This window comes from Amblyomma maculatum, chromosome 10 (genome assembly GCF_055883805.1).
Source record: "Amblyomma maculatum isolate TAMU_Amacu chromosome 10, ASM5588380v1, whole genome shotgun sequence".
NCBI lineage: Eukaryota > Metazoa > Arthropoda > Arachnida > Ixodida > Ixodidae > Amblyomma > Amblyomma maculatum.
The window spans coordinates 58,493,170-58,516,188 of NC_139353.1; the positions used below are offsets into that span (position 1 = coordinate 58,493,170).

Sequence of the window (23,019 nt, forward strand, 5' to 3'; positions counted from 1 at the left end):
AGTTCGAGGTAAGTGATTGGTTAGAACCATCGTAAAGTGATCTCCAACATGACTAGCATATGGATTCTAAGTGAGAAACAAAATGGTACGACACAACCCTGAATACTGCACAGCGGGCGGTTGCATCACAATATTTATCAAGTTACGTGCATATTTTTTTACACTTTTGTTCTATTCTTGGTTAAGATGAAAGCGGCGCTTTTTCAACCGTACGAGCTGTATACACTTTGCACAAGAGGCACTTCTGCTATAAGAAGCAGAATTAGGCCTGATGTTCTGGTACTTCTGCGGAAGGCTGTCAAATACAAGGATAAGCAATAGTCCAAAGCATGGAGATGCTAACTAGTCTTCAACTTTGAAGACTGCTTGCTTTGTTGTAGAGTATGACAAGAAAATTGCTATCCACTGGGCTTTTTTCATTGCACATACGTTGCATTTCAGCTTGAACATGCAGTGCACCACATCCCTTAAGAGCAAGATGCCACCTCTTAAAGAATTTTGCTCCTTTTATTCCCCCCCCCCCCTAGTGATCTTGTGAGCTCACAATCGGAAAAAAAAAAAAAACAGTGAGAAAGTAATTTTGCGTACAGTGTCCACGGCTGATTTCCTTTACAACAGTGAGAAAGTAATTTTGCATACACTGTTCATGGCTGATTTCTTTTCAGTGACAGATTTGGTATTTCATTTACATTAGCGTTACACTCCCAGTTCAATGATTAAAATTGGAGCTTTTAGTTCTATCATACAGAGGTAGACCAATAAGCTTCTTAATATTCATTTAGGGGAAGAAACAAAACTTTGTGGTCTGATGTACTGCAGCACTCTTCCAGTTCATTAGGAAAATTCAAAACTGCACATTAGTTGCTCTTGTATGTGGGCTGATCGTAGCCATGATCCCATTTGCAGGTCAGCAAAAGCTTTCCAAATAACTAAAAAAAGCAAATCCCGCAAATGAAGGTTTAAAAAATATTGTAGTGTGGTAATCTTTATGGTTATAGCCACTGACATGCGTCGCGTGAAAATGTAGTGTGGTAATCTTCATCGTTATAGTCACTGACATGCGTCGCGTGCTGGCGCTCTCGAGAACGAAGAAGTTGGTAGTTGTCGTTGTGATTCGGTACGCCTGACGCTCCGCTGCGATCCTGAACAGCTGAATCCATCTGCGTCGTCTGAATAAACACACCCCTACAGTATATATATATTTTTTTCTTGCAGAAGCAGTAAACAGCTAAATAAGATGAGCAAAGTCCATTCCAGGCATGCTTTGCTATGAACAATGTATTAGCCTGTGTTCAAACATAGTATGTCTCAACAAAAACGCAGAGCTGTGTTTGTTTTGCAGTAACAGTGACTGACCAGTTTCTTATAAGGGTTAAACCGGATGAGCTTGCATGTGAATGCTTGTTTGAATGGTTTCATGTCTCAGGGCGTCAGGTGACACCTCTTAAGGTGTCACCTGACAGCAGCCAGCACATTATTTATACTGCAGCTATGAATACTATGTGGCTCATTTTGCCTATGCCGAGATCTATTCAGCAGCAAAGTATGCATTTATTGCCAATACGTTAGGACGTGAAAATGTAACAGGACTTTTCTTTCCATCATCTGACTGAAGTTACCAGCGTTGATGGATTTAAGCGCGTTACTGACTCCCTGTCGGCTATATTCACACACTGTTGCAAATAAATTGTTAAGCAACAGTGTGCCTATGTAGGTATTAAGCAACATAAGTTAAGATTTGCATGCCTATAGTTGTCATCGTCCTCGCAATACTGAGTATAATCGATATTTACTTGTCCTCTTGTGAGCGTTTGATACACATTTGTCATTGGTTCCTTGGCTGGCTGTTTCTTCCAGTAAACCTTAGTTGTTAGTCCAGCACTGTTTCGTGTGCTTCTCTTCTTGTGTTTGTGTCTTTTGCTGGTTCAATATGTTATATTTGAACCAACTAGCCCAAATGGTCACCATGTTAAGGCTTTTTCACACGCAAAAATGACTGATGATTTAACATGGTTTGCAGTTCAATTTTACTTCATGTGTTGGTTTGAGGCTCAGCTTTCAAGTTAAAGCAGACATCAAAGATCTGCAATGTCGGTAAGCAGTCGCCTTAGTGGTAGCGTTAAATAAAATTTTGGGGCCACTTAGCTTAGGGCAATGCGATAGCAGTGTGTTACAGACTTGGTGCGCATGGATGGAAGTTGATGAAGACTACTAGTTAAACACACAGGATGTCCAGCTATGATGATGAGATTCTGAAAACCACTCCATCGAAGTACTGTTTTCTGTAAAAATTCATTTTCTGATTATTTCTGGGTATGTACATAATATGTGTCTAGCAGCAAAATACACATTTGTGGCTGAGAAAGCAGAATTTAAAATTTTCATTTTTCCACCCCACTCACACTCGCGACGTCCGCAGCAAGAAGGATCTGTCGCTGCTGTTTGGAAGTGAATTGCGCTTTAATGCGAGCCTGCGGAACAGGATGACGATGCCAACGCCTCTAGTTTGTTGTTTGGTCTTCTCTAGCTAATTAAGGCTCAATTTCTGGAGAATATCATCCCTGTCTGCCATAGCCACGTTGTACTGATATAATACTTTGTTTTCTAAACTTCTGCCATCTTTCCGTACTCGGCCTAGCTCCAAGAGCTACATCATTCTCTCACTTTCCCATTTCACATCTGCAAAGTCCACCACCTAGTTACAATCGTTACGTTATAATTATATTTCTTATGCAATATACTTGAATCGCTCGTTCAGCTGGTTTTCAACAAATTAGGCAGCCGCCACTTTATGCTTTCCTTCAGCAATATGCTCAGATTCCGGTGGCCTTGCATGTCAGTGACTGTAAACAAGAAGTGTCACTCAAAGCATTAAAAACTTTTTTTTAAGATTCACTTTCAGGTAGATTCATTGACCCTACTATTTTTTGTGACAAGCAGAAAAGTTGTATGAAGTAAAAATGCATTATCCTTCCGCTAACTTTGTTTGGTTACCTCATTGCAAAGCTTTCATTCATGGTACTGCATCCATTTTTCACAAGTCACACATGCATCTTTTCTAATGTTACAAAAAAACTTGTTAAAGCCCTATTCTGCCTGCATAAGTGGTATTTGTAACAATATTCGTATGTATATGGTATTTGTAACAATATCCTTAACGTGAAGTGGGAAAAGTAAGTTCACAAACACAATATTTGCAGCAATGGCCAGAGCAATTTTCTTTTCTTTTTTTTTTTCATAGCACCAACACACATGGTCCATGATGGTTGGAATTTCTCTCATGCTGCAACTACTCGAATAGAAACATGAACAAGACTCCAATGTCACCGCAAAGTCACTAGCTCCTCAGCTGACGTCGGATGAATGGCAACGCAGTCGTCAAATTGTGCCTTGGTGGCACCCATCTTGATGGCAACACCAAATCCCTGGAGGATCTCGTCACACCCGTCACCGATCATGTGAAGCCCAACCACTTTTTCCTCAGCTCCAGCACACACCAACATCATCACGCATTTCGACTTTCGTTCCGTCATGCTGTAGTACATTGGTGTAAACGTGCTTCGGTAGGTCTGCAAAGGTGAGCAACAGGAAAAAAATTACAGCTGCAGCATGTCTGTAAGATCATCGTTCGATTCGAAAAGTTGATGACAATATGTTCATCATCATCAACAAGCCAAGGTGATCTGAGCTATCTGTACTTTAAGATTATTCTTTAGAATTAAGACACCTGCTTCGGTAACAGCCTAAATGCATGCAGTCTCAAAGAAGAGCCTGAACTTTCAGCCGGTAAATACTAATGAGGAGGTGTCGTTAAAATGCTAAGCACATTTAGATTGCACTCTTTACGATATCGCTGGGGCCAACAAGAGAAATCTTGGCATGAACGCTAAGGTATACTATGAGCCAGAATTTGCAAGGCCAGTTGGTTAGCAGAGATGACAAGCCATGATTAAAAAAATGATGTGAAGAGGATTTGATTAGGTTTGGTTTGGTTTGGTTTAGCAACTCGGGCTATGAAAGACGCTGTAGTGGAGGGCTCCGGAAATTTTGACCACGCGGCATTCTTTAGCATGCAAGGACATCGCACAGTACATGGGCGCTCTGCTTTTTTGCCTCCTTTGAAAAGCAGTTGCGGCAGCGTTCATTTCATCCCACATCCTTGGGTTCAGCATTTGAGCACCGTAATGGCTGAGCCACTGCGGCAGGGTTGAAGAGGGGTTGAAGAGGATTTGAGCAATGGCTAGTATTCCTTGTCACATTTCACGTACCTTTCCCACTTGCTTGAGAGACAATTTTTATTGCCTGCCGATAGAATGGCTTTTTCTTGTTATTCATACACATAACTTTTCATTAAGTCATGGTGTATTGCTCCTGTATCTAAAAACTTCAGAGGCACAAATTCGTCAATGTTATCAGGAGTATTTTTAAATAATAAAACTGGTTCACAGGAAAGGAAAGGCGCAGTATCTGTCACAAATGTTCTGTGGAGGGTTGGAACACCTTGCGCCTAAGACCCCACCATAAAAGGGAAGGAAGGAAGGTGGGATAAAAAGTGGAAAAGGAAAAGAAGATGTCCTAGTGGAGGGCTCCGGAATAATTTAGACCACCTGGGGATCTTTAACGTGCACTGACATCGCATAGCATACGGACACCATTTCCTTTCGCCTCTATCGAAACGCAGTTGCCAGCAGTCGGGATCAAACCGGGTACTTCAGTACAGTAGTTGGACGTCTTACCACTGCACCATCGTGGTGGGGCTGGAGTATTCTTAAACAAATCCCAATTTTGTTCGACAGTGCACATGAAATATTCATTCTAGAACTGAGCTGAAAAATTCACTAGTTATAGGTTTATTCTCTCAAAGTTAGCTTCACCTGAACACCTCATTTGTTGAAGTCAACTTTTCTTTTTACTAAACAGCAGTCAATGTATCCTGTTGTTATGTGTTGCAGTCTAAATAAATTATGTCCAAACGAACATCAGGATTACTTCCTGGGATTGAATCCCTTATGTTGGCAGTACTTGGTGTGCAATGCTTGGAATGAATAATAAGCCGGGGTGTGCAACTACTCAAAATTTTGAATATGAATCAAATAAGTTTGATATTAAATTTGTATTCAAATTAAAAAAAAATACAGATTGCCGAATACACCGATAATTCTCAATTTCACCGCAGTATTCCTGCACTGCGCGCTTCACCGCAACGCTTGATCGCATGCAGTGAAGCATCCTCAAAATGCGACGGGGCTGTTTTGTGAAGAGGGCTTCCCGACAGTGTGCGCAAAGCGAAGAACTTGTTGAAATCGGGAAGAAAACGTTCTTACTTCGGTTTCAATACGGACATCTATAATACAGGTATTCATCAGATAATGTATTACTGCAACGCAAGCGGTCCTTGGCAGCTTTTCAGGCCCATTTGATATAATGCAAGCTTTCAGTAGATTTGGACAGTTGTTTTCTAGTTCCTTAAAGGTCAAATTAATGAGTTACTGTATTCAGCAACAATATGACAGCCAGTTTCACGCAGGTCATTCCTATATGTATAAGATTTGTATTGCATTTTTCAGTAGGGCATATAGGTCCGAGCAATTCTAGTTTAATTTTATTTGCAATAATCAACTGAACTCTTAAATAAACAAAATGCACAATACTTGATTACAATTTTTTTTTTCACTGGTTACATATTCGATATTCAAAGGCATTTTTTTCCCATGCTCGTATTTGATTTGTATTAAAAATTTTCAATATCTGCATACCCCTAGTAATAACATCTGGTTAAAAGACCTAGACATGACTGGGGATCGAATCCTGGCCTCGGTGGTCGCTTTTGGATGGAGGCGAAAAGCAAGGCGTCCGTGTGTGCTGTGCGATGTCAGTGCACGGTAAAGAACCCCAGGTGGCCGAAATTTACTGTAATAGAAGAGACATCTGGGCGAGTTGGTATGGTGACATGATAGAAAAACAGCGCAACAGACGTGGACGTAGGTGAAGGCGCCTGTCTTGTCTGTTTTTCACCTACGTCCACGTCTGTTGCGCTGTTTTTCTATCAGGTCGAAATTTCTGGAGTCCTCCACTAGGGTGTCTCTCATAGCCTGAGTCGCTTTGGGACGTTAAACTCCACAAACCGAACCAAAACTGAAAAAAATATGCACTTCCGTATCACACACTGTGAGAATGATTGATCCAGTTATACTAGGAAAGCTGAATTCACCAAACATAATCAGAGTACAGTTAAGAAAATGCTTAGGTATTTCATGTCCCCGTCCCATGGAGAATGGGCCCAATCGGCTGTCTCTCCAACTCCCCCCTTTACACCAACCGGACTGTACTAGGATGGTAACAAAGGCGTGTCTTTTCTCCCTTTCTTTTAACCTGCACTGTAGCGCCACAGAATAAAGAGTCTAATTAAATTTAGATGAAAAGGAGTCATTCGTGCTAGTGGGATAGTAAATAATTCCAATACTAATCACACTGATTGAAGCACGCCTTAAAGAAACCTATGCACATTCATGAAAAGAACTAATCATTATCAGTAAAGCTGACAAATCATCTCTTAACACCAGGAGCATGCCACTTCCTCTATGGGTTTTTCTGTCACATCGAATGATATTAAACTGTTTTGCTGATAAAAATGGTATTATTAGGAACAATATAATTGAGCCCTGTTTTAGTTATTGCTATTGATGACTCGTATCAAGAGTCTATCGGCAAAAATATTTGGACCTGCTCAAATAAAACACTTCTGATGTTAGTGTACAGGAAAAAAAAGCTTTATCTATACTACACTTTGGCTTTGTGAAAGCTACAGTCTGATTCGAAGCATTAACAGAAGAATTCCATTTGGAAGTGCACTGAGCAACACAGTTTTCACTACTAGCTTCATTGTCCCACAGATAGTTGCGATATTTTTTTTTCCGTGAGGCTTATTAAAATATGAATGCGGTCTCAATCTTGGTTTATGTTTTTCGTGTACTACTACAGATGATGGCATTTTTCAGCCGGCCTCAGAGTAGTCACAAGCGGTGCCAAAGTTGACTTACTTGAACTTGAATGCGTTACTTAAAACTGATTCAACTTTTTACCATTGTACAATTAATCATGATTGGCTGTGTCTTACTAAACGACACAAATAATGGACCTAATGATGCACTCTTACCATTAAAGTTACCCCAACCCCAAGTTTACAAGAACACATCTATGGACCTCCATAGTAGGTGGCGCATAGAGTTTGTTACCTTGACTTTTTGTGCGCCATACTTGGCTTCAGCTTCAGCCATGGTCATCCCGACGGTTCCGATCGGTGGGTGGCTGAAGATGACAGTTGGAATGTTTTCATAAACAAGCTTCAAGTTGGGCTTGTTGTTGAAAAGCCGCTCAGCAAGATAACGTCCGGCCGCAATGGCAACTGGCGTCAGCAGCCACTTTCCACAGACGTCGCCCAGTGCGTAGACGCCCGGGCAGGTTGTGTTCTGATACTCATCCACCTGAACATTGGAAAATCAGATAAAAGATGTCTCCACTATGATGGAAATTGTGAACAGAACTTTGGAGCAGGAAAGGCAGCCTTGTAACAAGTTTTAATAGAGCTTCCCATAGCTGTGGCAGAAACAAACTGCCAGGTAAAGAAAGTGATCCAGTTGCACGACTCTGCGTGCTTGTTTTCAAATGTGCTAAATCTGGTACAATGTGCATTCTGGTAAAAAACACGTTCCAGTACGGGGCAAATGCTGTTCTGTAGACTCATGGCCACCTACACTGAAGCAAAAAAGAGCAAAGGGCAGGCACGTAGACTGAAATAAATAAAATGCAACAGTGCTGTTGCTGCTCGTCACAAGGGCAAAGACATTGAAAGCAAACTTGTTGGTAAGCATGTAATGTTTTTGTCTCCTAAGTCGTGGAACTCGGTGTTGTCCACAGAAAGTGATACTAAAAATTCAACTTGATGTCATCAGGATAGTCATGTAACTGTAGTAGCCCATCAGTTGGGAATGTGTGCAGTGTATACCCAAGAAACCCAAGACATTAAATTATGTTAGATTAAGAGTGGATAATGCTGGATTAAGGGCGATCTATGGTGAATTATATTGGATTAAGGTTTTATTTCATTGCATTAAAGCGGACTAAACTGTACTGCAGTGGATTTTGATAGATTACGCTAAATTATGACAGATTGCAATGTATTGCGTTTTATTGGGTTGCAGCATGGTGGATTACAGTGAATTAAGTGGATTACGTTGGATTATATTGAATTTATGGTGGATTCTTTGGACTGCAGTAAATCAAAAGCCAACGCTTTTTTGCCTTTACAGCATGTAAGTAGTCCTAAGTGCTGTCCATAATTTTTCAGTTCACATTTCTGTGGTGCTTTTCTTACCATTCATAAATGAAAGCTGCATTTGAGATACTTTGCATCAACAAAGGAGAGACACCACAAAATTTTTAATTTTAGTTCATGCAGCCATGAATTAAATTAACAATTTGGGGAACACTCAGGTCCTGCCATTAAGGGTATGAATGACAATGTTAATGTCTTTCATCTGTGGCTCTCCTTGTGCCTACTCGATTGCATAATCACTAACCTCTAAATTTACACGTCTTATCTCACGCACTTACTAGCACACATTTGCCAGTAACCACATGTGTGAAAAACCACTAAAAGCAGATATAAAGCCCCATTTCAACCAAGCCGCACACAGATAGTGTGTCTGAATTGGGACCCAAAGGTCCTGTGTTTGATTCCCATCTAAAAGAAACAGCCCAAGTTGGCAGCTCCTCCCAATAGGGACATGCCAAGCGGTGTCTTGTGACGTCACTTGCCATAGGCGCGCTCAAAATATTTTGACCACTACGCTGCAGAACAGGGCCTTTTATGTTAACAAAAAATAAATAAATTACATGACAAAAAAAAGCGGTCCTGAAAAAAAATCTTCCATCAGAGCTCGCATTTGTGTCCTCTCTGATGTTGCTAGTATACTGTAAGGTACAGCGTGACACAACCCTCCCTATTCTCAGCCAGCTGATGCGTTAACAACTTGCTCTAATATCTTCACACCAATGCAACTAGGCTGGCTGCAAACATTTAAAATATAGTGGGCCACTCAATCCCGAGAGCCTGGCACGAATAAAATTTTATCTCTTTCTAGCACACAACATACCATTCTGCAATACTTTCAGTGCCATTCTCCAATGCAATGAGCAGCTGCGTTCTGTAGTGCCCCTTGCGCCTCACCATGGCTACAGCCAAGAGCTCGCTTGGACATAGCACTCATTCATTGCAACAAAAGTCAGCATCGGGTCTCCCTTAAAGACAGAGCGAGACCTCACATAGCTGCAGCTACACCGTGAAGAGGCGTAGCTACGGTCTCCTCATAAAAAAATTAGCCGGCCATGACATCTTAATTCACGGGTCACATTAACCCTATGCCACGGGCAGTAGCTGCCAACTCGGGTCGCTCCTTTCATATGGGAGGGTGATATCACAATCAGCCTGCCAGAACCGTTAGCATTATTGTTACCCCTATGACACGCGGGCATGTTCAGCCGGCTTGGTTGAAGCATGACTTTATACGTGGGCTGGCAGCTTACGCTCTCGAGTTATACCCTTAAAGGATGAGCTTAAGTGTCTCCAGTAATGTAGCCCTTTACACTGATAGGGAGTGATAGAGGAATAATGTAGCAGGCAAAAGAAGCTTTCTCCGTTGCTTTCACAATTCAGCTATGGTTAACCTGAGCTAAACCACAACTAATTTTTTTACTCTGCTAACCATTGAGTTTTTCCTATGACCTAAAGGCAAATATTGCAGCACTGCACTTCACCACGGACTCTCTGAGCATGGTGCAACTTAGAGCAGGACCGATATACTTTTTCGAGCTCACAGAGCGTAGTCGCCGAGTTGCCTCATTCCAAAAACGCTATTTTTTCCTGCCTGTGTGCCCCAACATTACGTTTCAATGAAGAGCGTATATAGTATCAGGTGCTCCTTGGGATCCATGAAGAAAATTTCTCAAATGAGTTTGAGAGAGGAAAGTAGATGGTAAGCACAAGTATGTGCTTGATTTCGGATCTGTAATAGTTACATTCAATTTCAGCTTAAGTCAGATACAGTCACGTGTCTCAGTGCTTACTGCGGTCGGTAATACTAGTGCGTGAACCAAAATACTACATTTTTTTTTGGACGAGCAAAGTATTTCAGAAAGTGACAGTTATGTCACCCGCACTTTTTACCCATAGATTGCAAAGCCAGGCAGCGGTCATACATTGCATGCAGAAGTGACTTCATGAATTTATTCGTGGAAATACCCACATCTTGCGCTCTTCAGCATGAACGCGACTGCCCGTTACTTGTGCCAGAACAGGCTTCTGCTTCCTGTTTTTTTTTTTGCAGAAACCATACTTCACACACAAAGATGGGTTTCTCGAGGCACAAATATAAGACGTGTTAACCATGATGGTTTTGATAACGCAATAGCAGACATCATTGGAATGTTTCTGTTTTATGCGTAGGCACTTCAAGCTTAGTGCAATGAATTTTGCCTATTTCCAAATGCTTTCGCCAAAGCGAGCGTTGCAGGGGCAACAACCAAGCCCAGCTTTGCTATATGTGGTTACACTATGAGCTGCTATAAGTTACCACGACCAGGTCAAGGACAACGCTAATTAAGCCTACTCAACAAAAAATTTACAAACAAAAGCTAAGCAAAGCAAATTGTACTTAAACTAAGTCAAACGTAGCTGAACTAAGTGAAACAATGCATAACTGTGTTGCTTTCACGCATAAAGCTTGCACGTCGCTATGGCTAAACAACTGTCATTTTTTTGTAATGCCAACAAAAAAGTGTATAAAAAATAACTTTTGTCTTTAATATTTACTCTGAAAAGAACGTCTGTTAGACGCAAAAAGAAATAGTTTTGACGGTGTGTTATATTTGGCCAATAAGAGAAAAGGCCATCTCTCATTTACGGCCAATTTGTGCTCATTTACATTCATGGGCTTTTCAGTTCATTTTTAGCAATTTATATCCAGCATATAAAATTCTAGGACACATGTGGTTGTAAAATTCTTCTCGAAATATATTTTGGCAAAACTTTACAGCTGTGCAGCCAGTAGCTTGTCGGCTTGGCATGCTTGGAGTGTTCATGGCAAATGAAATGCTGTTTAGAAAACTCGCAAAGACTGTGGAACCAGCAATAGTAACAACCAACCAGCAATAGTAATAGAAACCTTTAGGCAATAGTAAGAATAAGAAACTGCATGCTAGTAACCAATCGCAGTAACTAACGAAAGTAATCTTTTTAATGTTTAGCTCTGTTAACCAAGTCAGAAGCACACAGGTTCTTGCACCCATATTTTTGTTTTGCAATTAGCGTTTTGTTTAGGTGACAAGAGGTTTTTTAAATGGACAATCTCCTTATTGCAGGGAGTTTACTGCACACTTTTAACCCTTTTAGCTTTCACCTTTTCCTCGGTGTGCTGTACCCTGCAGCACTGATTACCTGTTTGTGGCACATTTGGCATCCTTCGTTCGCAAATAAGATGCTTTCTTCAAGCAAACTAGCAAACACGGCAAATAATATTCTTCAAAACAATAAACACGGTAGCACGTCCTTGGCATAAGTCCTCTGCCATTTTCTTATATGCGTTAGCGTTAAGAGTCCCATTAAGTGGAGAATACTATGGCACAAATGACATTGTCGCCGGTGTGTCAAGAAATTCCAGATTGGTCGAAAAGGTTTCACGTCATACGTGGAGCGACGGAATTGAAAAGTGATTAAAACATTACATAAACTCTGAGATGTCACTATGACATGCAGGAATGTAACTTAAATTAGTTGATAAGAATGGAAACTGGGCTATTGACTGAAAATTCGAGGGAGACTGTAATTGAGCCTGGGACCCTTGGACCTGAGTCAGACACACTTTTACCTGCTGAAGCACGTTCTTAATGAAAGAAAGGCCTTATGTGTCTTGTCTGACAGTGCCTGTGTCTGCGGACTGGTAAGCAAAGACGACAGGCCTATGAAGGGACTCATTAACACTAATGTGTCATACCTTTAAGGTGAAGCTTAAGTGTCCTACGAATTCCTGGCATCATGTGCACCCCAAAAACGAAGACAAAGAAAAGGATGTCATCATCCCCAGGATGACAATTTCACAAACTCTGGTATTTTAATATATTGCAGTTTTATGATAAATATTGTATTTCTATGTACAAACTTGACCACTGATTAGGCAAAAAAGTTTTGCCTTGAATCGAAATGATAAATGCACCCGAATAGGTTAAATTTTCAAGTCCTGCGGCCAAGGAACTCCAATGGACATAACCAGAAACCTTTGCGTTAAAAATCAATGGGTGACAGTTGCTTACCTTAATGTGACCAGTCTTATCAAGCTCGACGTTTGTTTCCTTCAGGCCAATGTCAACGTTGGGTTTCCTCCCCACAGCAAACAGGATGCAGTCGACGTCCTTGATCTTGACGTTCGTTGTCGTCGTAACCTCGTACCAGTGGGCCACTTTGCTAATGCTGGCTACAGTGCAGTTTTTCTCAAACTTGACCCCTTCCGAAGCCATGTGCTCCATCAGAGTGGAGCCCAGCAGTGGTTCAAAAACACGCAAGATGTGTTCAGTGCGTGTTAGCAGGGTCACGTCTGTGCCGAGTGCATGGAACACACCAGCCAGCTCGACAGCTATGTAGCCGGAGCCAACAACAACACATTTCTTGGGCAGAGCTTCCAGCTGGAAAAAGCCATCGCTTGTGATGCCAAACTCTGCACCTGTGGGGCAACATACAAACACAAAACAACCTGTATGCAGCATCTTGATGCCATCACATAGTAGGTGCAACTCAAACATGACAGTGAACTTTATGGTGCATCATTATTGATTACTACATCACCTGCGATGTTTTTTTCAACATGCTGATATGATATAAGAAAACTAATCGGAGAGAGATACTGGCACCAAAATGCATCTACAATCATTGTGCTAAGCTGCTCGCAACAAATTCATGCTTTCAGTGCCAGCGAAGGCAGCCACTTTTCAAGTGTGTTTCAGTGAAAATAAGAGAACTGTAGGCGAACAACATAAATTAAGAGATAAACATAAACTTCATAGCCCACTGCCCTGCAGTGGCATGCAAAACACTGGTAACCATTAGCTAATCCTTTTGTCCTGGCAGACTGTTACTTTCTAACACCTCAACAAAGCCTACATAACCAGTCTCATTTGAAGATGGTATGCACTGAATTCTAACAAATAGAAAATACATGATTGGCAGTTCATTATTTTCATTAGGTCTTTCGGGTACCCTCACACAGCTCATGAACAAATCTTGTGCTGGTAATATCATTTACAGCCGTCAGTCTTGCCTTGGACACAGAAATGATCTGCGCTACGGTGCAAGAAAAGATAATGAATGAGGGGACATTATTGTTCCACTTTCCTTTCAAGGGTGTGATGAGGCAGCATTAATGGCTCACATCTGCTTACCCTCTTGCGAATCCTCGTTCACATACATGCACTTTGCTATTAGCTTAATCACTAACCTCTTAATTTGTGCCTCTATTAACTCGCACATATTACCATGCAGTCGTAGGCTACCTAATTATGTGAAATACCACCCGACAGAGATAACTATACAGATCCACTTTAACCAAGCTGTTCAGACATGCCTTCACGGCCTAGGAAAGGTGGATCTTTCTCCTCGCCCAAGAGTCAATTATTAAATGAACCAACCATCTCAAAGTTTAAGTCCAAGTTAGCAGGTTGTTGCATGACGTACACAACCTGCCAACCGATCAGAATCCGGCCATGTCACCTGCCAACAACCACTTGTCAGAACCATGCCTATGATTGTTTTTGTCACAATGTTGACAATGCTGGATTTTCTTCAGAAAGGGGCCTGTAACACTATCACGATGTCAAGTGATTATGTAAAGGTGACAGCTAAGGTATGTGCTAATAGTGTTCCTGAACATGCTACAAGAATAGATAATAACAAAAATGCACATATGGCTGTACAAGCTGCACTCCTTTCTTCTGCATTTTCTTGCACCAGAACTGTTTGCATGAATGATGTCGTCAAACAGTAAAGTAGTATAACCTCATAAACCGATGGCTGCGTAAACCAGTAATCAATTATGTACGTGGCAAACGTGTCACGTGATCAAAGATTAAGGTGTGATGTGGCCTGTCGAACCCCTTTGCACATACCAAACCTGCAAAACACTACCGCCAACGCTAAAACCCGCGTCATACCACGCGCATGACCACTCCTAGTAAATGTAAATTGCAGTAAAATGCGTTGAGGGACTAGTTGGTTCATGCTCGTAAACTTATGTAACACATAAATTTATAATAAAGAGATTGTTTTTCTTGATATGTAATAAAGCGAGATGAGATTCCAGTGCCTTTTTGATATGAATTATGGCCGTGCACGAGCTTCTGATTTCATCGAGTCTGAATCTTTTAGTATTTAAGGCGACCTCAATGTTCCGAATAAATCAGTTGCAAGTAGCGCCCTGTCTCTCTTGTCCGATTGTGGTGTTTCTGTTGCGCTTTACATAAGTTCACAAAATGTAAATTGGTTTATGGGAAAGGAAAATATATCTGTCACACTTCTCGGTGGACAATTCTGAACCGCGGCGTAAGGAAAAGAAAGAAGGTGGGATTGAAAGAAGAAAATGGTGCCGTGGAGGAGGGTTCCGGAATAATTTCGACCACCTGAGGATCTTTAACATGCACTGACATTGCACAGCACAAGAATGCCTTTGCGTTTCACCTCCGTCGAAACGCGGCCGCCGCAGTCGGGTTCAAACCCACTCCTTCAATTTCTTATTTCACCATTCACCTGGAACTTTGGGGACGGTAGGGAAACCACCGGTGGCGATCAATACATGCTGGCCGCTGTAAGCGTTTTCGCCTACGTGCACCGTCTTGGGACTAACAAATTTGGCGCGGCCGATGATGATCTCAACGTTGCTCTTGGTCAGGTTCGCCCGGTAGATATCGTTCAGGCGCTTGATGTAGGCGTCCCGTTTAGCCTTGAACGTGGCCCAGTTGACGCGAGGAATGGGGCCAGGCAGGGTGAAGCCGTAGTCCGGGAGGTCCTTCATCATCTCGGCGTGGCTGGCGCAGTAGAAGCAAAGCTTCTTTGGAACGCAACCTACGTTAACGCAGGTTCCGCCGAGAGGACCATGCTCGATCAACGCTACCTTGGCGCCGTATTCGGCGGCCCGGCGAGCGCTCGCGATACCACCCGATCCGCCGCCGATTACCAGGTAGTCAAACTGGCGCACCTTTCTCAGCATGGAAGACATTGTGCACCTTTCGTATGGTGGCTCAAGAAGCTGCTGGCCGCTATGGTAAAGTATTAACGGCCGAGCTGGAACATGCGGTGGTAGTAAAGTCAGTAAAGTCTACGTAGCACCTCTTGCAGCCATCTGTAACCGCCGCCGGATCGAAACCACCGAAACTGAATGAACGACTGAACGTGGAAACCTTCACCGGCCTTAGCAATCCAACGCGATCCATTTACTGTAATCCAGTTAAATCCATTTGTGAGCTGTATGTGTGTTTGTAGAAGCGCGCTAACGCGAATGTGCTGTGTTAACATACTGCTAAAATGAATACCATAAAAGAAGGTAGTTACGCTGTTGTAAAAGGATCAAGTAACGTTCGACTGGTTCAGGTGGATAGCAAGAAGTGAGTTTCTAATGCTTCGACATTATTTGTATCGCACGTGAGAAGTTTGGCTCTGGCAGTTCAGTCGAGAACACAACGTGGTGACTTTTCGGGATGTAGAAAATTATTGTTATTTTCATTATCTTTTTCTACCTGTTATATTTTGTAGGACCATGAAAATAGTTGCGAGTAACGCCACGAGCAGATTTTGGCTTCTGTATTGCGCCTAGTTTCGGTTTTATGTAACTTTTTCATTTGTGTTATTTCAGGCCTGTATTTTTCGGCAAAAGGAAGTTTGGCATTAAAACTGCGATCGGCGAGGCCTTTGGGTCGGTGTTTGAGATCGACAACCGTGATCTACGCAAGATATCTGCTGAAGAGTACAGGAAGAGGTGCTCAGAGTGTGAGCTTCCTGGTGATGGTAATCACACATGCCATTTTGTAGTAATATCTGATTTGCTGCACTTCCGCTATGAAAAATTATGAGCGCGTACGTAAGCGTTCATCCAACTTTTAACAGCCTCACTTACCTACTTAGCAGCCTCACTGAGGTCTTAATGGACCTTTAACTCGAAAATGCATCTGTTCTGTTGCAGAGGCACAAACCAGTGGTCAAGATAACAGGAACCTTGTTGACGACGGCAAGTCTCAGAAACTGACAAGAGAAGATATTGAAACTTTTAAATCTGATGGGACGTCTGGGGAAGTAAGTTTTATATATCTTGCTTTACTAGCACGTGGAAGTTGTGTAGCATGTATTGCTGTAAACCCGAGGTGGCTTAACTTATGCATGAGCCCGCCAATACGGCCTTCCTCAGCTCCCACGGGGCCGTATCCTCAGCGGAAGATACGGCCCCGAAATAAAAGGCCCCTGAAGTAGCCGCAACTTTTTAGAAAAAAACGTCCCAAATGCACAGACAGAAAATGATTTCTTCCGGAACTCATGTGAAAACAATATATATATATATATATATCATTTTTTCTTGCCTTTGAGTTAAATGTAATCATCATTTGGAACCTGCGTCCTCTGCGCACCTGAGATGCTTACAAAAACTGCATAAAAGCATGGTGAAAAAGCCACTTGGATCTCTTTATACGTTGCGTGGTTCTGACTCCGCAGCTCGTTAAGCAATCATAAGACAGGTCTAATCAGCTTGGTAATACTGCTTGCTGAGAAAGGTACGAGCAGATCGGCGTGTGGTAGTCTCGAGGAACTGCTCAAAGCAGAAAACACGACTAGAATTACTTCCCAGACCTTCTGGTGACGAGGTTCAACCGTTCTTCTGACGATGGTGTAGAATGGTGATAAGGGTGATAATGATGTAAGCCAGGACGAGGCTTAACTGGTCGTGCACTATGGCCACCCTAAAGAATTGCTCCAGGCTTCTGGTCCGGTAAAGCAGGTGGTCAGCTCGCCGCAAAGCGAAGACTAGGCGCTTTCACCAATTACCGCCGCCATCATTTTTTCGTTATGAATGCCAGCGCCATATGCAGTTCGATGTTCGCGGTCAATTACAAGTTGACAGGTGAAACCGCTGTAATAAAGTTGACATGCATCATTCAGCATTGCAGCTCGCCACGAGGAAAAGCTGTCTACGCCCTATAGCGCAAGACTTCAGTCCGCGTTCGGGGACATTTTTTCCAAGGATGTTTCTTTTGGGGACATTTACTCTGGGGACGTTTTTACCGGATCCCCCCACTGTTGTTACTACCAAAATAACAGCTTGAGGGGCTAGTTGTTGTGTCTCTTCGCATGTGTTTGTGTTTGTGGCGCCACATTTCTGGTTACTGCAATGCGCAATATTTTGCAGCTCACATACTCATGTTAGCAACTCGTGGCCTACAAGTGAAGCGATTGCAATGATTTTAGCTGTCTGCTTTTGATTATGCTGTTGCTGAATTCTAGTTATAATGGCCTTGTAACATAGTAGGCTTGGCTATTGCTGCATAGAAAATTTGAATTCAACCTACCACCTTCCAGCCTTACACCGAACATTCATTTGTATTGAATTTATGAAACAAGTGAATCACGTGCCTCTGCGAGAATGTAACCTGCGCTAAATAGTCTCGGAGCATCATGGCGCAAATATGGTTTCGTGTGGGAATCTACATTTATGGTCCCTGGGGTAGCGAAGCCAAATATCAAAGTAGTTTTTACGTCCCAACAATTCCTGGGGAGGGTGAAGTGTTCTTTAGGAAATCGCATAGGTAGCTGTTTTCTCTCGAAGTAATTTTCAGAAACTCTATGACCCACTTGGGAAATTATAGTTGCAGTGTTGGAAGATGGATCGGAGCGATGGAAGCGCACAAGCATTATCATTCACTCTTCAAAAAATAGCATTTCTCTCTCTCTCTCTCTCTCTCTTTTTTCTTTTTTTTTTTTTTTAGTGTAAGGTTCAGTACAGCTTGCAACATGCTAGCAGTGGCCAAAGCCACTGCTTACTGCTGCATAGTTGTCTTTCACATGACGCGGACATTCAGTGCTCTAAGCAGCAAAATTGAGATGGTTCAGCCCACAGAGTTTTTCAGTATTACCTAGAAGGCAAGCTGGCAGCGGATGTGCAGGTATGCTGGAAAGATGAGATTTCGTAATTGGCTTAACTGTTGTTAGGCATAATCTGTATTCAATCGTAATAGATACAATTCTTCTTGAGGCAAACCTCAAAGAAATGTTTCGAAAGTTTCCATATAGGCCTGGCATTGAACTTTCACTTAGGAAAAAAAGACCTGAAGAAGTGGAAAATGCGCTGTTTAAATAATTTAATGCACACAGAGTAAAACTTTGTGTCATAGTCACTGATTATGAGCCATAATCCGTAATTTCAGCCCAATGCTAATCAAGGCGAATACACAATCTCGTCTTCCCAGCATTTCTGCGATGTATGAAGTCCTCTCTAGGAAGCTCACACAGATGATAGTGCCACTTTTCTTTTTAAATAATAATGAGAAGCTATAAATTCAGCCATTCTGAAAATGCATGCAGAGTTTTCTGTCCAGCTCTTCTTTTTTCTTAGCAGTGTGGCACCCATCTGGCAGCGAGTACACTGTCACTGTGTTTTGGTTTGTCATTGTGGTTCACTGCTGTCTAATCGCTCTGTGCCGCTAACTTGCTTCATTTTTTTTTTAACGAAGAAAGAGCAGCGTAGTGTGATTAGGAAAGTTTTATCGAAAACCAAGTTGTGAGCCCCGCCGCGGTGGTGCAGCGGTAAAACGCCCGACTACTGTGCCGGTTTAATCCCGACCGCCGGCAGCTGCGTTTCGATGGAGGCGAAACGAAGTGGCATCATCTATAAGCTGTGCAATGTCAGTGTGCGTTAAAGATCCCCAGGTGGTCGAAATTACTCCCGCACGGTTTCTCTCTTTCCACTTTCATTGCCACCTTTCTCCCTTCCCTTACGGTGTAGTTCAGGTGTCCACAGAACAAGTGTGACAGGTACTGCGCCTTTCCTTTCCTCTGAACCAATTATTTATTATTTAACCAAGTTGTGAGCAAAAACCGCTGCTTTAGAAAAAAAGATCAGCATTTATCTCACCGGCGTTGTTTATTACACACGTGTCTGTGCTTGAGCAGCTTGTCTTTTTCAAAGCCTCAAGAAACATCGCACATGACAAAGAAAAGATTAGCGAAGGGATGGTAGCTAACCTGCCTTGTGTTTCGCCTGCATCGAAGCACGGCTACCGCAAACGGCTTGCACCCGCGTGTTTGGGCTTAGTCGTTCAATGTGTTAACCGCAAGCCATTCTAGTGCACAACACAGTTTTCCCTCATTATGTTAAATTTTGAATAAGCGTCAACAGAGAAGGCAGCTTTCACGACTTCTGCAGCTACAAGACGACTATATTTTATTTGCAAGCTATTGGCTCATATGAGAGCGTCGCATTGCTGTTTGGGCCAATGTTACAGAATTTAATGAAATAGAACCAGCAACTTAGACAGGTGCCAACAGCAGGAAGTTACTACAGTCAGCTGTTGGCCTCACTTACTGCCCCCTCACGTACGAAAATGACAATTTGAGTTGCTACCAGTTGTGGTTACATTCCTGTATATGAAGTGTGTTTAATGCGAGCGATAGGAAGCACTGCACATGGGTGTGTATTCATATACATGGGTGCATGGATGCAGGTGGGCTCGTATTTTTAAAGAAAAATTCTTTTAACATAGTGCATTGACATGCATGCAGCATGGCCAAGCCCTTTTATTTCCACTTCGAAATATGTCTCCCCTCACACATTGTGACCCTCTAGTGCCTCTTGGTGGCTCTTTACTATTTTTTTTTTCAGTAAGAAACTTATCCAAGAAACTTTGTGCCTGCCGAATATGCAAATATTTTTTCGTTGTGCATTTTTTTCTTTAAGGGTGTGTTCAGATAAGAACAGTAATAGAAGTTCCATGACCTTTTTTTGTTTTTTTTTTTTTTTTCAATCAAATTTTTGTAGTTGGTGGGCAAATGTCTTTGCACAAAGAAATTGCTTTAGTTTTGCAAGATACTCCGTAGTTTTCTTGAAAAAAATATCCTATATTATTGTTCACTACAGTTGAAAAAAGCAATTTTCGCCAGTCCAAAAAGTTGCAAGTTTGGAGACCTGCGGTTAGCGTACTAAAATTTTGTAATCTATTCTTTTTTACCCACTAAATCTATGTAACTTTTACTTGTATTGGAGTTACTAAAAACAGGTTTTGTTGCTCCAGTTGGTTTAGTAAAAAATTGCTAACATTGCTCCAGAAGCAACGCGCTACAAAAAAGTCCATTTTCAACCTTAAATACAGCTAGGCATGATGCATTGTTTTTAGCATTGTCTTTTTCCGTTCTTTGTTAAAATAATGGCCTAAATTTCAGTTCTGCTATATGCTGTAAATTGCAAGGAGTACATAGTAGTTAGAATATGGGCTATGAAGGATGGTGTAGTCAAGAGCTCTGGATTATAACCACCTGGAGTTCTCTGATAAGCGCTGACATCACAGAGCACATGAGAGTTTTCTATTTCGCCTCTGTTGAAATTGGCAGCGTGGCCATTTTTGCCGAGATCTTATTCGCAACCTTGGTGCTGGCACCAAGGTTACAGAGCCATTTCAGCAGCTCCTGTATAGGAGTTAGTTAGAAAAGAATATTTCAGGTTTTATGCGAGCAAAGACATGTCGTCAGTATTTGCTTGTGCAGAGAGGCTGAAAATATTTATCTGGAGTTTCATGCATACAACTGCCAAATGGTAGCTGTGTCAGCAGTCTGTGAAAATAATACGCTTTTTTTTTTTTCCATGCGATCCCAGCACCACCCAGCACCAGAGTGCATTTGTGAACAAAAAAAGCACAGATTGCTCGTAATGTGCATTATTGCCTGTTCCTGCAAGTTTTTCACTGAAATTTGATATCTTGGCAGAGCATCATCAAGACACTGGTGGAGAACAGCACCACATTTAAGGAGAAGACTGAGTACGCTCAGCGCAAGTACCTCAAGAAGAAGCAACAAAAGTACCTGCAGCATGTCACCCTTGAGCGGCCCACAGCGCGGCTCCTGGTGGAGATGTACTACGCGCAGAACCCACTCAAGATTGGGTGAGCTCGGTGACATTTCTGCCTGCAGTTTTTTGGTTCCGAACTTCTTAAAAGGCTCACATATTAATATCTGGAGGTCTGCTTAGTAATTAGTAAAAGGTGTTAGACGTCATACTAGACAGCTGAAGTAATACTCGAAGATTAAAGAGTTGAAATGGGTTTATGAACCAATCATTACGTTCACATATTCTTTATGTCTTCTGATGCGCGTCTGCGTGTGCGTTCGCTTCGCCAGCTCGCCTCGATGATGTCTTCAACTCCCCCTTGAGGCTAGCAGCGTCTCTCGATAGAACACGTGATCTCCACGGTCTCTTCATCTGTCACCAGGCGCCTTGGCTCGGTAGCCTAGCACCCTAACTACTGAGCCACCGTGGCGGGGCCAGTTAACTTTTGCTGCATCCAAGGTGGCAGAGGAACTGAAGTACTGTATTTACTCGAATTTAGGCCAACCACGGTTCTAAGCTGACCTCCTAAAGTTGAGGGCTGAAGCTTTCTTCGAATGGAAACCGGCCAAAAAAAAAAAACAAGATCGGTGCCAGGAAGAGCACACAAACAAAACTTATTTGCACAAACCTGCTCCCGCATACTCCTCATCATTATCGTTGACATCCTTGTCACTTACCTTATGCAGTGCACAATCGTCATTACCATCAAGTGCATTGGAAATGCTGCTCATTCAGAACAAGCGTGCTACCAAGCCTTCTGGGATGTCTTGCCAGATTGCAGCGATGCTTGCCTCGTGTGGCCGGTTGGGATCAGCTCGCACGTTTTCACTCTTATGAACTGTCATATTTTATAATATGACTACAGAATCCTCAAATATAAGTCCACCTAAGAGTTTCTTGTCTCCTGCTTTCTTACAAAACTGTCGGCCAGCCTAGGTTCGAACAAATACAGTATTCATAGTGAGCTTAAGGACTGTGCTGCTGTTTTGTCCACCCTCTTTTCTCCTTCACTTAGATTGTGGATCGTGAAAATCAAAAGTAGCCCCCCCCACCCCCCAAAAAACGATGAAAAGCTTGATGAATAAGTGATTGCATGTTTTTTAAAGGGGGTGGCCCTTATGGCTAAAGGGAGAAGGACGAGAAGGAGTGGGTTAGAGGCTGTGCAAAAGGTCTGCCACTGCCCTTGAAGAATTCGCCTGGCAGTCGAATTCAGGTCTCCTATTTCAGTACCACAGTACGGTCGAGGTGGCACTCCCTAGGTATATATTGCATGAGTCCGGCACTCTCAGACCGTGATGAGCTGGGCCTCGGCAAGACCTTAGTCTGGGCAACAAAACACCGGCACAGAGCCCACCTGCAAGTCCTGTACTGGTACCCAAGACGAAGATTGGTCTGCTCAGGCTGGCTGCTGAATATCATGCCTCCTACCTGTTTTTTTGTTTTCTTTTTTTTTTTTTCTAACTTAGCACTTGTAGAGCCAAACACCAAGACAGAGTATAAAACTGCGACACAGTCTACTGCTCAGGCTGAATTCATCCAAGTTCGCTACTTGTTAGTTGATATACACAGAGTTTTAGACGTGTTGAATGCTGCAATGCACACCAGCACCACACTCAATGGTTGCTTTAGTGGTAAGCTGTGCTGCTAAACCGCTCCACTTAAAGCTGTGTAAAAAGCAAGTATGTATACAGTGTTTTGTAGGGATACCCTTCTGTGTACTCTTTTTGTGCCTGGCTGTAGTGGAAACTCATTGCAGTGGGCTGATTTAAATTTTTGTCCAAATCGGTGCAGAAGTTTGGCCAGGTTAGAATTATCAGGTGTTCTGAGCAAATGTCATAAT

The 23,019-nt window shown here is 42.4% G+C and overlaps 2 protein-coding genes across 2 annotated transcripts; one reads left to right on the forward strand and one right to left on the reverse strand.

Moving 5' to 3' along the window:
* Window positions 1–3,193: 3,193 nt before the first annotated feature.
* On the reverse strand, window positions 3,194–15,490 carry LOC146176589 (glutathione reductase, mitochondrial-like). The gene is made up of 4 exons (XM_084582843.1): window positions 14,849–15,490; window positions 12,367–12,773; window positions 7,236–7,484; window positions 3,194–3,569 (listed from the first exon to the last, which is right to left on the reverse strand). Exons 1-4 carry the CDS (start codon window positions 15,315–15,317, stop codon window positions 3,324–3,326), a joined length of 1,371 nt encoding a protein of 456 aa, XP_084438969.1. The 5' UTR covers window positions 15,318–15,490; the 3' UTR covers window positions 3,194–3,323.
* A 60-nt stretch (window positions 15,491–15,550) lies between these two features.
* On the forward strand, window positions 15,551–21,253 carry LOC146176590 (tRNA (adenine(58)-N(1))-methyltransferase non-catalytic subunit TRM6-like). Its single transcript, XM_084581014.1, has 4 exons — window positions 15,551–15,702; window positions 15,951–16,102; window positions 16,278–16,387; window positions 21,059–21,253. Exons 1-4 carry the CDS (start codon window positions 15,623–15,625, stop codon window positions 21,236–21,238), a joined length of 522 nt encoding a protein of 173 aa, XP_084437140.1. The 5' UTR covers window positions 15,551–15,622; the 3' UTR covers window positions 21,239–21,253.
* The last annotated feature ends 1,766 nt before the right edge of the window (window positions 21,254–23,019 follow it).